The 17508-nt window shown below is 43.3% G+C and overlaps 1 protein-coding gene and 1 pseudogene across 2 annotated transcripts; both read right to left on the reverse strand.

The window, feature by feature from the left end:
- Nucleotides 1-805: 805 nt before the first annotated feature.
- On the reverse strand, nucleotides 806-5202 carry LOC106590515 (uncharacterized; annotated as a pseudogene).
- Nucleotides 5203-15320: 10118 nt separating this feature from the next.
- On the reverse strand, nucleotides 15321-17247 carry LOC106590517 (uncharacterized). Of its 2 annotated transcripts, none has more exons than XM_014181605.3 (4): nucleotides 17052-17247; nucleotides 16399-16510; nucleotides 16160-16234; nucleotides 15321-16070 (listed from the first exon to the last, which is right to left on the reverse strand). In XM_014181605.3, the coding sequence occupies exons 1-4, from the start codon at nucleotides 17122-17124 to the stop codon at nucleotides 15695-15697; spliced, it is 636 nt and encodes a 211-aa protein (XP_014037080.1). In that variant the 5' UTR covers nucleotides 17125-17247; the 3' UTR covers nucleotides 15321-15694. The 2 variants fall into 2 exon arrangements, with proteins under 2 accessions (XP_014037080.1, XP_014037079.1); XM_014181604.3 differs by having other exon boundaries at nucleotides 16399-16513; nucleotides 17052-17246.
- Between the last annotated feature and the right edge of the window lie 261 nt (nucleotides 17248-17508).

Below are 17508 nucleotides of genomic sequence, written 5' to 3' on the forward strand. Positions count from 1 at the left end.
AGTTGAAGCTCGCATCCGCTACAAGACCATGGTGATTGCCTACGGAGCTGTGAAGGGAACGGCACCTCCATACCTTCAGGCTCTGATCAGGCCCTACACCCAAACAAGGGCACTGCGTTCATCCACCTCTGGCCTGCTGGCCCCCCTACCTCTGAGGAAGCACAGTTCCCGCTCAGCCCAGTCAAAACTGTTTGCTGCTCTGGCACCCCAATGGTGGAACAAGCTCCCTCACGACGCCAGGACAGCGGAGTCAATCACCACCTTCCGGAGACACCTGAAACCCCACCTCTTTAAGGAATACCTAGGATAGGATAAAGTAATCCTTCTAACCCCCCCCCCCCCCCCCCCTTAAAAGATTTAGATGCACTATTGTAAAGTGGTTGTTCCACTGGATATCATAAGGTGAATGCACCAATTTGTAAGTCGCTCTGGATAAGAGCGTCTGCTAAATGACTTAAATGTAAATGTAAACTATAACTGCTCTAATGAATTCTGTAACCACTGCCTCTTCAAATCAGGGTTGATTGGAAAAAGCAGTTCAAAAGAGGACATTGTATTATCAAATCGTTGTACTCCCTGACGAAGGCCATGCAGCCGAAACGTGTCTGCATTTTTAAACTTTGTTTCCATTGAACATGCCATACAAATAAAGGCATTTTAATTTAATATATGAAGAGTGCCTTGGTCCTCTTCTGTCTACCAAACAAACTATTGTGTACCTTAGCAGCAGTTCCCTGCCTACATTTGTTCTCCAACTCTAGTAACCGATTTTACATGATGACAACTGAATAAATTATAACTAGATAATCAGACTATGAAAAACATCAATATGAATAAGATATTCAATATGAATGTAATATGCATATTGAATGTCTGCTTTATAGATATGAAAAAGTGGAACATCAGAGGAGCTTCAGCTTGGCAGTGATTCTACTGGTTGGATGTTGACTGTTGAGTTGAGGCATTCTTGGTCGATTCCCGATGACAGGAGGAGGAGAGCGAGGGAGAAGAGGAAGAGTTAGAGGGAGGAGAGGAAGAGATAGAGGGAGGAGAGGAGGAGGCAGGGAAAAGAGAGGAGAGGAGATAGGAAGGAGAGGAGGAGAGAGGTGTGAGAGGAAGTTACGGATGGAGAAGAGGGGAAGCAGGGAAAAGAGGAGAAAACAGAGGGAGGAGAAGAGGTGAGAGAGGGTGGAGAGGAGGGTAAAGAGGTCGTGGTAGGGGTGGAGGTGAGAGAGATCGGAAAGGAGAGCGAGGGAAATGTTGAGCTCAGACGGGCCATTCTAGAAAGGAACAAATTACAATCACTTTCATTTTCTCTTTTGTTCTTTCCTGTGTGTGTATGTCTGTGTATGTGTGATTTTTAACTTACTCAAACTGCTGAATCTTGCGGCGTACCCAGGGTTGTCTATGGTAACTACAGAACAGACCCTTCTCCGTCTCAAAGCTGCAGGAGAAACACAGTGTTAACACTGAAACTGAATGAGTTTGACACAACATGTCTGGGGGGTTTGACACAACATGGCCGCTACATACTGTCAAGCACTTTGTGACAACATATGAGACTGGATAAACCTAAATGAAATAAAGACTAAAAGATATGTTCCTTACATGACGGTCCGTACACAAGGAGCGTTATAGTTCTGAATCCAGTAGCCTGTGATGGGATCGGTCACCTCTGTCCTAGACACTGTCTTACAGCACGACGCCAGCTTTTCTCCATCTACTGAGGAGAGAGAAGAGTTTACATATGTTAAAACAAATCCTCTTGACCTGGCAATCACTTCAAAAACCATGTACCCTGTTACATCCCAGCTCTAATCCCCTAACACTCACTTCCTTCCTCTCACCTGTCCCAGTACAGCCCAGCTCTAACACACACTCCCTTCCCCTTACCTGTCCCAGTACAGCCCAGCTCTAACACACACTCCCTTCCCCTTACCTGTCCCAGTACAGCACAGCTCTAACACACACTCCCTTCCCCTTACCTGTCCCAGTACAGCCCAGCTCTAACACACACTCCCTTCCGCTTACCTGTCCCAGTACAGCCCAGCTCTAACACTCACTCACTTCCTTCCCCTTACCTGTCCCAGTCCAGCCCAGCTCTAACACACACTCCCTTCCCCTTACCTGTCCCAGTCCAGCCCAGCTCTAACACACACTCCCTTCCCTTTACCTGTCCCAGTACAGCCCAGCTCTAACACACACTCCCTTCCGCTTACCTGTCCCAGTACAGCCCAGCTCTAACACTCACTCACTTCCTTCCCCTTACCTGTCCCAGTACAGCCCAGCTCTAAAACTCACTTCCTTCCCCTTACCTGTCCTCACAGGTGTGAGTGTTGACGAGGACAAGGCTGGAGATCACTCTGTCATGCTGATTGAGTTTGAATAACAGACTGGAAGCTTCAAAAGGAGGGTGATGCTTGGAATCATTGTTCTTCCTCTGTCAACCATGGTTACCTGCAAGGAAACACATGCCATCATCATTGCTTTGCACAAAAAGGGCTTCACAGGCAAGGATATTGCTGCCAGTAAGATTGCACCTAAATCAACCATTTATCGGATCATCAAGAACTTCAAGGAGAGCGGTTCAATTGTTGTGAAGAAGGCTTCAGGGTGCCCAAGAAAGTCCAGCAAACGCCAGGACCGTCTCCTAAAGTTGATTCAGCTGCGGGATCGGGGCACCACCAGTACAGAGCTTGCTCAGGAATGGCAGCAGGCAGGAGTGAGTGCATCTGCATGCACAGTGAGGCAAAGACTTTTGGAGGATGGCCTGGTGTCAAGAAGGGCATCAAATAAGCCACTTCTCTCCAGGAAAAACATCAGGGACAGACTGATATTCTGCAAAAGGTACAGGGATTGGACTGCTGAGGACTGGGGTAAAGTCATTTTCTCTGATGAATTCTCTTTCCGATTGTTTGGGGCATCCGGAAAAAAAGCTTGTCCGGAGAAGACAAGGTGAGCACTACCATCAGTCCTGTGTCATGCCAACAGTAAAACATCCTGAAACCATTCATGTGTGGGGTTGCTTCTCAGCCAAGGGAGTGGGCTCACTCACAATTTTGCCTAAGAACACAGCCATGAATAAAGAATGGTACCAACACATCCTCCGAGAGCAACTTCTCCCAACCATCCAGGAACAGTTTGGTGACAAACAATGCCTTTTCCAGCATGATAAAGCACCTTGCCATAAGGCAAAAGTGATAACTAAGTGGCTCGGGGAACAAAACATCGATATTTTGGGTTCATGGCCAGGAAACTCCCCAGACCTTAATCCCATTGAGAATTTGTGGTCAATCCTCAAGAGGCGGGTGGACAAACAAAACCCCACAAATTCCGAGCATTGATTATGCAAGAATGTGCTGCCATCAGTCAGGATGTGGCCCAGAAGTTAATTGACAGCATGCCAGGGCAGATTGCAGAGGTCTTGAAAAAGAAGGGTCAACACTGCAAATATTGCCTCTTTGCATCAACTTCATGTAATTGTCAATAAAAGCCTTTGACACTTATGAAATGCTTGTAATTATACTTCAGTATTCCATAGTAACGTCTGACAAAAATATCTAAAGACACTGAAGCAGCAGACTTTGTGAAAATTAATATTTGTGTCATTCTCAAAACTTTTTGCCACGACTGTATATCAACGAATTGGCAAGGGCACTAAAACAGTCTGCAGCACCCGGCCTCACCCTACTAGAATCTGAAGTCAAATGTCTACTGTTTGCTGATGATCTGGTGCTTCTGTCACCAACCAAGGAGGGCCTACAGCAGCACCTAGATCTTCTGCACAGATTCTGCCAGACCTGCGCCCTGCCGGTAAATCTTAGTAAGACAAAAATAATGGTGTTCCAAAAAAGGTCTAGTCGCCAGGACCACAATTAGAAAATCCATATAGACACCGTTGCCCTACAGCACACACAAAAACTATACATACCTTGGCCTAAACATCAGCGCAACAGGTAACTTCCACAAAACTGTGAACGATCTGAGAGACAAGGCAAGAAGGGCCTTCTATGCCATCAAAAGGAACATCAAATTCTACATACCAATGAGGATCTGGCTAAAAATACTTGAATCAGTTAAAGAACCCGTTGCCCTTTATGGTTGTGAGGTCTGGGGTCCGCTCACCAACCAAGAATTCACAAAATGGGACAAACACCAAATTGAGACTCTGCTTGCAGAATTCTGCAAAAACATTCTCTGTGTACAACATCAAATACCAAATAATGCATGCAGAGCAGAATTAGGCCGATACCCGCTAATTATCAAAATCCAGAAAAGAGCCGTTAAATTCTACAACCACCTAAAAGGAAGCGATTCCCAAACCTTCCATAAAAAAGCCTTCATCTACAAAGAGATGAACCTGGAGAATAGTCCCCTAAGCAAGCTAGTCCTGGGGCTCTGTTCACAAACACAAACAGACCCCACATAGCAACACAATTAGACCCAACCAAATCATGAGAAAACAAAAAGAGAATTACTTGACACATTGGAAAGAATTAACAAAAAAATCAGAGTGCACAAGAATGCTATTTGGCCCTAAACAGAGAGTACACAGTGGCAGAATACCTGACCACTGTGACTAACCCAAACTAAAGGAAAGCTTTGACTATGTACAGACTCAGTGAGCATAGCCTTGCAATTGAGAAAGGCCGCCGTAGACAGACCTGGCTCTCAAGAGAAGACAGGCGTTCCACCTAAAAGTAGGTGGAAACTGAGCTGCACTTCCTAACCTCCTGCCAAATGTATGACCATATTAGAGACATATATTTTCCTCAGATTACACAGATCCACAAAGAATTTGAAAACAAACCCAATTTTGATAAACTCCCATATCTACTGGTGAAATACCTCAGTTTGCCATCACAGCAGCAAGATTTGTGACCTGTTGCCACAAGTGAAGAACAAACACCATTGCAAATACAACCCATATTTATGTTTATTTATTTTACCATCGTTACAACACTGTATATATACATAATATGACATTTGTAATGTCTTTATTCTTTTGGAACTTCTGTGAGTGTAATGTTTACTCTTCATTTGAATTGTTTATTTCACTTTTGTATATTATCTATTTCACTTGCTTTGGCAATGTTAACATATGTTTCCCTTGCCAATAAAGCCCTTGAATTGAGAGAGAGAGAGAGCGAGAGTGTTGAATCAAGAAAGGCCATATCTCACTCTCACTCTCATCATGCCCATCAAGTGTGGAAGTTGACAGGAGAACAATAAATACAGCTGATATTGCCAATCATTTTGCAGATTTGTAAAAAGAAAACAACATTATTGACAGATAATGCAAACACCCATTCTTCCAAACATGCTATTGTCCAAATTTTTGATGATCATATTGTGAGCAACAAAACCTGCTCTTTTAGTCTGCCATTGTTTTTACCAGGAGGTGTTAAACCTACCGAAGTCATTACCAAAATGGTAAATCTACAGGTTATGATCTTATGGCCAATTTTGTTTCACTGTGCTGCTTCTCAGATTGCAGCTCCACTGAAGTACATATTTAATTAGTCACTGGAAAAGGTATGGAAGCATGTTAAACTGTGTCCAATCCTGAAAGACAGCAAAGAACCCATTACTCATTCCAATATCTGACCAATCAGTCTGCTCCCTTCACTCAGTAAGATATTGGAGGGTATTGTGAGTAGACAAATATGGGAGAACATGGAAAAGAATGACCTAATCACAGCCAATCAGCATGCTTATCGCAAAAACCATTCCAGGACCACTGCATTGATTGACATGACTGACCAGTGGCTCAATGCTGTGGATAATGACAGGTTTGTGGGTGTACTATTTTTAGATTTTACTGCGGCATTTGATTTAGTGGATAATGAAATAATTTTGACAAAATGAATGCATTATGTGTTTAAGGAGACAGCATTGAATTGGGTACAATCATATCTTGCTGATAGGAAACAGTCCCCCTATATCAATGGGTTGTTTTCTTCCCCTCATGCTTTAAACTATGGAATACCGCAGGGCAGCTGCCTTTGACCACTTCTTTATTTAATATATACCAACGACCTTCCTTATGCCTTATCTGAAACTCAAGCTACTATATTTCTGATGAAACGACAATTTATACAGCAAGACAATTGGTTCAACAGGTACAGCAAGGTCTACAAGTAGATCTGGGAAGTATCAGGGAGTGGGTTTGGTGGAACAAACCTGAATGCCAAGAAAACCAAGGTTATGTTGGTCTGGTTCACCAGGAAAAGGCCAACACAACATGGGATACAATTAAGTATGGGGGGAGTACAAATTGAGGAAGTGTCAGAAACCAAACTACTAGGGGTGCAGCTAGACAACTGCTTCTCGTGCTTGTACAAATAACTCGTCTGTGAAAAAAATATTACAATTGCATGCATGATCAGAAAGATAGCTAAATATTTACCGGGAAAGATTCTTAAGCAAATAACCCAAGCATTAATTGGGAGTGAGGTGAACAACTGTTCTGCGGTCTGGAGAAATGCATCAGTAGGGGAAATTAGGAGGCTACAGATTGCACAGAACAAAGCAGCAAGGATTGTTTTAAGGTGGATGTATGATTATTCTGTTGTAGTCATGCACAATGCTCTTGGGTACTCATTAATCAATAAGATAATTGAAAAAAAAAACTGGATTCTTTTCTTTCACAATGCACACCATTTAAAACGGCCCACCTCCATTCAGGACAGTATTGAGCAAGTAAGAGACAGATATTCAGTCAACACTGGGAATAGATGTTCCACCATCTATGTGTTATCCCGGCAGAAAAGAGAAATAGGCTAAATTACATTTTGATTCAGAGTAATGAAGAAGTAGAATAATTTCTGAGCAAACCAGAAAACGTTCAATATGTAAAGTCAAACAATACTTTACAACCATTTAACTATAATACATTGGAAGGTTGTGAAGGACTACGGTAGAGGGAAGGAATCAATCTCTCTTTTCAGACTGTTACAGTATTTATCTGGTCAATATTTCAGTGTATTATGTCTGGTGTTTGTAACAGTGTGTTATATGTGAAAATGTGATTGTATTATAAATTGTATTTTAATGTTTAAGGACTCTGGAAGATTTGTCTAAATGAGGACTAAAAGAGATCCTAATTAAATAAAATTAAATGCCCTCTTGCACACTTCTCACATCTAGGAATCTCCCTCCTACCAAAGAAGTCCAAAGCGAAGAAAAACGTCGCAAAATGTCATCATAATATATGCACAAACTCCTCCTACACCATAAGCATGGCACCTAAAATATTATCAGAACAGAACCTCTCAAGGGACAACTGACACTTCCTGACTTGACCTTGTCGGACAAAGACGCATCAAAACTCAGCAGGACAGACTGCCTGTCCTCCAGGACACCTACAGCATGTCACAGGAAGGCCAAAAAGATCATCAAGGACAACAACCACCCGAACCACGGCCTGTTCACCCCGCTATCATCCAGAAGGCGAGGTCAGTACAGGTGCATCAAAGCTGGGACCGAGACACTGAAAAACAGCTTCTATCTCAAGGCCATAAGACTAGCCAGCTACCACCAGGTTACTCAACCCTGCACCTTAGAGGCTGCTGTCACTTTAATCACTGGCCACTTTAATAATGGAACACTAGTCACTTTAATAATGGAACACTAGTCACTTTAATTATGGAACACTAGTCACTTTAATAATGGAACACTAGTCACTTTAATTATGGAACACTAGTCACTTTAATAATGGAACACTAGTCACTTTAATAATGGAACTCTAGTCACTTTAATTATGGAACTCTATTCACTTTAATAATGGAACACTCGTCACTTTAATAATGGAACACTAGTCACTTTAATAATGGAACACTAGTCACTTTAATTATGGAACTCTATTCACTTTAATAATGGAACACTCGTCACTTTAATAATGGAACACTAGTCACTTTAATAATGGAACACTAGTCACTTTAATTATGGAACTCTATTCACTTTAATAATGGAACACTCGTCACTTTAATAATGGAACACTAGTCACTTTAATTATGGAACTCTATTCACTTTAATAATGGAACACTCGTCACTTTAATAATGGAACACTCGTCACTTTAATTATGGAACACTAGTCACTTTAATAATGTTTAGATACTGTATTCTATTCTACTGTATTTAGTCAATGCCACTCCGACATTGCTCATCCTAATATATATCTCTTAAGTCCATTATTTTACTTTCAGATGTGTGTGTATTGTTGTGAATTGTTAGATACTACTGCTCTGTTGGCGATAGGAACACAAGCATTTCGCTACACCCGCAATAACATCTGCTAAACATGTGTATGTGACCAATAACATTTGATTTGATTTTGATTTGACAATGTCGTCTCCGTTTCACCACGGGTCTGCGTTGCACCAAACGGCAGGCATCACAGACACCAGGAATATTTCATTTGAGCTGGTCCTCCTCAACACTTAATGCCACACCCGGTATCACCCCTTTCAATGGCGCCCAGCTCCGGAGAGCAAAGCAAGTCACAGTTTTCAGCTCCTTCTCGGAGGTCATCACTGCACCTGCCACCACAGTTAATTCATCCTCACTCTCATCACATTCAATTTCCTTCTGTAGCTCTTCAAAAAATATAGAAAAGTGGAATATGTTTAAGGAATTTGGAATGGAGAACTTTTGGTTGTCCACCATCTTCTCCTTCACCAAATCTCCCAGAAGCCTTATGGAATCCCCCACTCCATATTTACGCATACTATGTTCCATTTTCCTCCTTTTTTCCCTGTCAGCCATCTTCATTAGACTCTCCCACTCGCCCAGTCTCCTCGTGTCTTGTTTAATGGCAACAAAGACTTTGCTGAAGGATCCCTACTGTTGAACAATCACCGACGAAGGGGCATACACTTCGGCTACCGAACAATTGAAGAAAACCTTAAAGAAGTCCAAAGCGATGAAAAACTTCACAAAATGTCATCATAATATGTACACAAACTCTTCCTAACAGTTCTGCCTGGGAAGCATGTGGACGCCTTTATAGCAAGTGGTGACCCGTTAATCATTTCAAAGTAATAAGCACAGACACTCCCTTACAGTCCTCTGTATCTCTCTGTCCTAAACCCTCACACAGACACTCCCTTACAGTCCTCTGTATCTCTCTGTCCTAAACCCTCACACAGACACTCCCTTACAGTCCTCTGTATCTCTCTGTCCTAAACCCTCACACAGACACTCCCTTACAGTCCTCTGTATCTCTCTGTCCTAAACCCTCACACAGACACTCCCTTACAGTCCTCTGTATCTCTCTGTCCTAAACCCTCACACAGACACTCCCTTACAGTCCTCTGTATCTCTCTGTCCTAAACCCTCACACAGACACTCCCTTACAGTCCTCTGTATCTCTCTGTCCTAAACCCTCACACAGACACTCCCTTACAGTCCTCTGTATCTCTCTGTCCTAAACCCTCACACAGACACTCCCTTACAGTCCTCTGTATCTCTCTGTCCTAAACCCTCACACAGACACTCCCTTACAGTCCTCTGTATCTCTCTGTCCTAAACCCTCACACAGACACTCCCTTACAGTCCTCTGTATCTCTCTGTCCTAAACCCTCACACAGACACTCCCTTACAGTCCTCTGTATCTCTCTGTCCTAAACCCTCACACAGACACTCCCTTACAGTCCTCTGTATCTCTCTGTCCTAAACCCTCACACAGACACTCCCTTACAGTCCTCTGTATCTCTCTGTCCTAAACCCTCACACAGACACTCCCTTACAGTCCTCTGTATCTCTCTGTCCTAAACCCTCACACAGACACTCCCTTACAGTCCTCTGTATCTCTCTGTCCTAAACCCTCACACAGACACTCCCTTACAGTCCTCTGTATCTCTCTGTCCTAAACCCTCACACAGACACTCCCTTACAGTCCTCTGTATCTCTCTGTCCTAAACCCTCACACAGACACTCCCTTACAGTCCTCTGTATCTCTCTGTCCTAAACCCTCACACAGACACTCCCTTACAGTCCTCTGTATCTCTCTGTCCTAAACCCTCACACAGACACTCCCTTACAGTCCTCTGTATCTCTCTGTCCTAAACCCTCACACAGACACTCCCTTACAGTCCTCTGTATCTCTCTGTCCTAAACCCTCACACAGACACTCCCTTACAGTCCTCTGTATCTCTCTGTCCTAAACCCTCACACAGACACTCCCTTACAGTCCTCTGTATCTCTCTGTCCTAAACCCTCACACAGACACTCCCTTACAGTCCTCTGTATCTCTCTGTCCTAAACCCTCACACAGACACTCCCTTACAGTCCTCTGTATCTCTCTGTCCTAAACAGACAGACAGACAGACAGAGACAGACAGGAACACACTACAGCTGGTCCTGGGACTAACTCTCCTCACAATGACAGACAGGAGCACTTTACAGCTGGCCCTGGGACTAACTCTCCTCACAATGACAGACAGGAACACTTTACAGCTGGCCCTGGGACTAACTCTCCTCACAATGACAGACAGGAACACTTTACAGCTGGCCCTGGGACTAACTCTCCTCACAATGACAGACAGGAACACTTTACAGCTGGCCCTGGGACTAACTCTCCTCACAATGACAAACAGGAGCACTTTACAGCTGGCCCTGGGACTAACTCTCCTCACAATGACAGACAGGAACACTTTACAGCTGGCCCTGGGACTAACTCTCCTCACAATGACAGACAGGAACACTTTACAGCTGGCCCTGGGACTAACTCTCCTCACAATGACAGACAGGAACACTTTACAGCTGGCCCTGGGACTAACTCTCCTCACAATGACAGACAGGAACACTTTACAGCTGGCCCTGGGACTAACTCTCCTCACAATGACAGACAGGAACACTTTACAGCTGGCCCTGGGACTAACTCTCCTCACAATGACAGACAGGAACACTTTACAGCTGGCCCTGGGACTAACTCTCCTCACAATGACAGACAGGAACACTTTACAGCTGGCCCTGGGACTAACTCTCCTCACAATGACAGACAGGAACACTTTACAGCTGGCCCTGGGACTAACTCTCCTCACAATGACAGACAGGAACACTTTACAGCTGGCCGGAGAACGGGAAAAACGCTGGTTGACTTGGAAACATACAAGACGAACTGACACAAAGAGACAGGAAACACAGGGATAAATACACTGGGGAAAACAAGCGACACCTGAAGGGGGTGGAGACAATAACGAGGACAGGTGAAACAGATCAGAGTGTGACACTCTCTCTCTCTCTCTCTCTCTCTCTCTCTCTCTCTCTCTCTCTCTCTCTCTCTCTCTCTCTCTCTCTATTTTTCTTTAAATAAGTTATATAGGTGTGTCTGAGAGCTTCACTGGTACTTTCGAGAGCTAATGGGTTGAGAAGGCAACATCAGCTATTATTGTCTCACAACACATACACACACACACACACACACACAATACACTCTGGGTCATTAAGCTCCTATTCAGACAGACTGCTTGATTGCCCTCTATCCTTCTCACATTTCTCTCTCTACTCCCCCCTCATCTCTCTGTTCTCTTCACTCATCTCTCTTTTCTCCCCTCATCCCTCTCTTCTCTCCCCTCATCTCTCTCTTCTCCCACCTCATCTCTCTCTTCTCTCCCCTCATCTCTCTTCTCTCCCCTCATCTCTCTCTCTCTACCCCCTCTCTTTCCACACTCTCTCATCATTTTTTCCTACCTTTAATCATCTCTCTCTCTCTCTCTCTCTCTGAATGGTCTCAGTGTGTTTCTAAAAGTGTAATAATATATAGAGGAGCGGCCATCACATAAATAAAACACTGTTACTATCTACAGGACCCCTGCTGCTCTCTCTACAGCCAGGTCAGTGCATGTGTATGAAGGTGACACACAGCAGGCCGCTCATGGTACTCACGACATCTGTGGTCCTACTCCACCTCAGACACACTGTGTCGTCCCAGCTGGCCACTAGGTGGTGTTAAGAGGTTAGACTCTCAGCTCTGCTATGCCGTATGTCACTTCAGAACACTACTGTATGCTCAGACAAAGGGCGAAATTGTTGTGCAATTCTACACAGTTTGACATGACTTATTGTGCCTCTCTTGAGGGGTATTTTGAAAACACAGTATAAGTGGAAGGATAAGTGGAAGGATGTTTAAAGTAAATGTCCAGTTGCTTTTCTGTTAACTCATACCCAAACAATGTTGTTGACTCATCCTTTTCTCGTATTTGTGGCAGAAGCATAAATTGGATAAAAAACACTTTGAAAACCCCACCTCAAACTTATATCTCAAATAGACTGTTTAAAAAAATGCTTGGTATTTCCTCATGGAAGATGTCATATTTTTAATGATCAGAATACGCCCACAACATTCTGTTGTTGGGGTATGACCACACCATAAAATCTTCCTTTTAATATACTTATTTTAAAAAATCACTCATATTTTAATTAATTGTAGGTCATATTTTATAGAAATCTGGAAACACTGAACAGTTACTTTAAAGCTAATTTCCTGCAATTCTACACATTTTGCCACTGCTGATGACGTGTTCATATTCTATGCTACCCCCAATTTTTTAAGTAATTATTGGGGAGGATGAATCGACCTGTTCTGAATATTGGGGGGGGGGGGGGGCATGTTCCCCCATGGCAATTTTGTCTCTGTCTTAGATCAGTGTAACCACATGTATGAACAACATTAGCCCCCACGACGACGGAACACACTGTAAAGCTAGCTGCGCCTATCCGGCGCTCGTGTGAATGCGCCACACCCGACTGGTCCCCCGTGGATCGCCCCAACCCTGGCTTGCCCAGCCACCAACGAGCCACACTACCCAAATAATCTTAAGGACCAGACAGACACAAAATAAGCAGAAAAGTGAAGTATGCTGATAGAGGATCTTGGGAGGAGGATGCACTAGATGGTGAGGAGGCGTGTTTACAGTGGAGAGGGTTCCAGTCATAGTCCAACATGTCTTCTTTACTTTTTCATCCCATTCAAACCTAGAGAGAGACAGAAAGATAAGACTGTGTGTGTGTGTGTGTGTGTGTGTGTGTGTGTGTGTGTGTGTGTGTGTGTGTGTGTGTGTGTGTGTGTGTGTGTGTGTGTGTGTGTGTGTGTGTGTGTGTGTGTGTGTGTGTGCGAGCCTTACACGATGGCATCCACACAGGGTGGCATGACGTTTTGGATGTGGTATCCTTGCAGTCTAAATTTGATGTGAGTGTTAGACACACTTGTGCAGCAACTTGTGGTTACCTTAGTTTGCTGACGACCTGAGAAAGGGGAAGAAAGTACGTGACAGAGAAAGGAAGTGACAGAGAAAGGAAGTGACAGAGAGAGGAAGTGGCAGAGAGAGGAAGTGACAGAGAAAGGAAGTGACAGAGAGAGGAAGTGACAGAGAAAGCAAGTGACAGAGAGTGACAGAAGTAAAAGATTTAGACAGGTAGCCCAATTAAATGTTGTTTTTACTAATTGGTGTTTTGACAAATCAGATCAGCTCTGAAAAAGAGCTCATGTGAAAGAGATCTGATGTAATTGGTCAAAAGACCAAGTAGTGGAAAATAGATGGTAATGGGCTGCCTGTGTAAACGCAGCCTCTGATCTCTAAACTAACCATAAACATGGTGTATTTTTAGTTATGAGACACTGACAGGAAACCATGTGACCTTGCCTATCTCAGAGGTGTCAAAGGTCAAATATAGCAACCAGGAAATGAAACAAGCTGTACCTGTGTGTGTGCATGCATGTTTAAAGGTACATTCAAATCTACTGAAAATGCAGTATATTCAAACGGTTAGTTATTATCATCCCCACATGTAGAACTAAACCGTTAAAAAGTATTTTAAATGTATAGAGAACTGTTGTTCGTGGACCACTCTGGGTCCAAGAGGTCTGAGTTATAGGAGGTCTGTCGAAAGCCTGTCAATTACAGTAACTCAATGGAAACTTTAACCACATTGTAACATTTTCTGCATTTTAATGTGTGTGTATAGTATAATATAGATATTATATATTCATATATAGAATGTATACAATATAATGTGGTATTCAAACATTCACCACATCATCAATCAACCAATCAATCAGTGAATCAGTCCTCACAGTTAGCAGACACAGAGGTAAGGTGCACACACATGGTGATCAGGACTGGAACACGGACATGCTGACTGTCTGGCTGACTGATTTAATGACTGGCTGGCTGACTAATTGACTGGCTTACTGACTGGCTGACGGACGGACGAATGGACGGACAGACAGATTGATGTACCGACTGTTCGACAGACCAACAGAGACAGATAGCTACTCTGCTAGGCGCTAAACTACGGAGACGGGTCGGAGGTCTACTGATTGGTCTGGTAACCGTGGCGATGAGTCTGTCTGGAAGGCAGTGGAAGTGTCAGGTTTTGTATCTCACAGTGGGTTACAAACAGCACAAGTGGCAAGTCCCACCTTGCTTTGTTCATGTGTGTGTCATTGTACGATGTGGTCAGTATTGGTAATGGTATTTTCACACCTCCGCCTCTCTCTTTCCTTTTCTGTCTTTATTTCACCCCCTACTACCTCACTTGACAAACCACCAACACCTGCAGCAGTCTTTCTGAGAAAGATGGATTAATTAAGGGTACACACTCAACCCCTGCAGCAGTCTTTCTGAGAAAGATGGATTAATTAAGGGTACACACTCAACCCCCTGCAGCAGTCTTTCTGAGAAAGATGGATTAATTAAGGGTACACACACATACACACATAGACACTAAAAAGTGTGAACAGCTGATGATGCAAATGCATGGTGTTTTTTTCTGTCTGCACCGTGATGTCAAAACAGTCAGACTGATGACCCAAAAGAAAATTTCCATCATTTTATTTTCTGTTTCATTTCCAGCAAATTTTCATAGATTTCCTGATGTTTACACCTAAGTTGAATGAATAAGCATAAAATGAAAATGTTCTTACAAACATCTCTTACAGCTACAATAAGTAACTTTAGGGTGATCCTACAAAATTCACATAGAAAATTAGTTATAGATCTATCGTTCTCATTGAAAGCAAGTCTAAGAAGCAGTAAATCTGTTCTATGAGTGCTATTTCAATGCTTCCTGTTCTTAATCTTAGTTTTTTAGTCTTTTACTTTTGGTTTTGTACACCAGATTCAAACAGCTGAAAATACAATATTCCGGGTTATTGAAATTATATTTCACAGCGGTTTGGATGGTACAACGATTCTCTACACTATACATTGCTTGTTCTGTCACGTAAACTGACATTTTAGAAACCAAGAAGTGGTGGAGCGATGTCTGCATATTGCAAATTCAAAATAACGTTGATTGATAGAAAATAAACAAAGTAAATGTATAAGTACTTAATAAATAAATACATTTATTAAATAACATTGATAACTCATTGACATGATGAATTACAAACAGCCAAATTATATTATTCATCTAAACATCAAAAAGGTACTACAAGTCCCCATAAGTACTTGAATAAATTAAAAAAATGAACACATACGATACTGATCTTAAATATAATTCATAAATAACTCGAACAACCCATTGAACATGATTATGGCAACTGAGTTCAAGTATAACTAGATAATCAGACTATGAAAAACATCAATATGAATAAGATATTCAATATGAATGTAATATGCATATTGAATGTCTGCTTTATAGATATGAAAAAGTGGAACATCAGAGGAGCTTCAGCTTGGCAGTGATTCTACTGGTTGGATGTTGACTGTTGAGTTGAGGCATTCTTGGTCGATTCCCGATGACGGGAGGAGGAGAGAGAGGGAGGAGAGGAAGAGATAGAGGGAGGAGAGGAGGAGGCAGGGAAAAGAGAGGAGAGGAGATAGGAAGGAGAGGAGGAGAGAGAGGGAGGAGAGGAAGGTACGGATGCAGAAGAGGAGGAAAGAGGGAAAAGAGAGGAGAAAACAGAAAGAGGAGAGGAGGGTAAGAAGGTAGGAGTGGAAGTGAGAGAGGGAGGAGAGGAGTTGATGGAGGGTGGAGAGGAGGGTAAGGAGGTTGTGGTAGGGGTGGAGGTGGAGGTGAGAGAGGTTGGAGAGGAGAGAAATGTTGAGCTCAGACGGGCCATTCTAGAAAGGAACAAATTACAATCAGTTTAATTTTCTCTTTTGTTCTTTCCTGTGTGTGTATGTCTGTGTATGTGTGATTTTTAACTTACTCAAACTGCTGAATCTTGCGGCGTACCCAGGGTTGTCTATGGTAACTACAGAACAGACCCTTCTCCGTCTCAAAGCTGCAGGAGAAACACAGTGTTAACACTGAAACTGAATGGGTTTGACAGAACATGTCTGGGGGGTTTGACACAACATGGCCGCTACATACTGTAAAGCACTTTGTGACAACATATGAGACTGGATAAACCTAAATGAAATAAAGACTAAAAGATATGTTCCTTACATGACGGCCCGTACACAAGGAGCGTTATAGTTCTGAATCCAGTAGCCTGTGATGGGATCGGTCACCTCTGTCCTAGACACTGTCTTACAGCACGACACCAGCTTTTCTCCATCTACTGAGGAGAGAGAAGAGTTTACATATGTTAAAACAAATCCTCTTGACCTGGCAATCACTTCAAAAACCATGTACCCTGTTACATCCCAGCTCTAATCCCCTAACACTCACTTCCTTCCTCTCACCTGTCCCAGTCCAGCCCAACTCTAACACTCACTTCCTTCCTCCCACCTGTCCCAGTCCAGCCCAGCTCTAACACACACTCCCTTCCCCTTACCTGTCCCAGTACAGCCCAGCTCTAACACACACTCCATTCCCCTTACATGTCCCAGTCCAGCCCAGCTCTAACACACACTCACTTCCTCTTACCTGTCCCAGTACAGCCCAGCTCTAACACACACTCACTTCCTCTTACCTGTCCCAGTCCAGCCCAGCTCTAACACACACTCACTTCCTCTTACCTGTCCCAGTACAGCCCAGCTCTAACACACACTCACTTCCTCTTACCTGTCCCAGTCCAGCCCAGCTCTAACACACACTCACTTCCTCTTACCTGTCCCAGTCCAGCCCAGCTCTAACACACACTCACTTCCTCTTACCTGTCCCAGTACAGCACAGTGCTGCTATGACGACGGCTAATGTCCAGATCTTCAGAGTTCCACAGGTCACCATCTTTACCCTAAATGTCAGAGACTCAAATGGTACAATAAAAGTTCAATAAATAGATAAATCAACTCTCTCTCTTCTCTGCAGGCTGCTCAGCTCAGGGTCAGTTCTGTAGTGTCTGTCTTCACCAGGGTTGAGGTACTTAAGGCCTGAAAAGCAGAAGTCAGTCATTACTCCACTCTCATCAATTTATTTTGTGAACGACAGAGTGAATGACAGACTACGGGGGTTTCTGCTGCGTCACCGCAGGTCGTTTACCAACAGGAAATACTTTCATCAGTCTTATGGAACCAGACAAATTTAGACATGGGTCTTTCCCAGAATGTCGTTCAGAAGATCAGAATGCCGACAGAGGGTTTAGCCCAATGACTGAGCTACATGTCCTCTGAT

Source organism: Salmo salar, chromosome 29 (genome assembly GCF_965601325.2).
Source record: "Salmo salar chromosome 29, fSalSal1, whole genome shotgun sequence".
In the NCBI taxonomy this organism is placed as follows: Eukaryota; Metazoa; Chordata; class Actinopteri; order Salmoniformes; family Salmonidae; genus Salmo; species Salmo salar.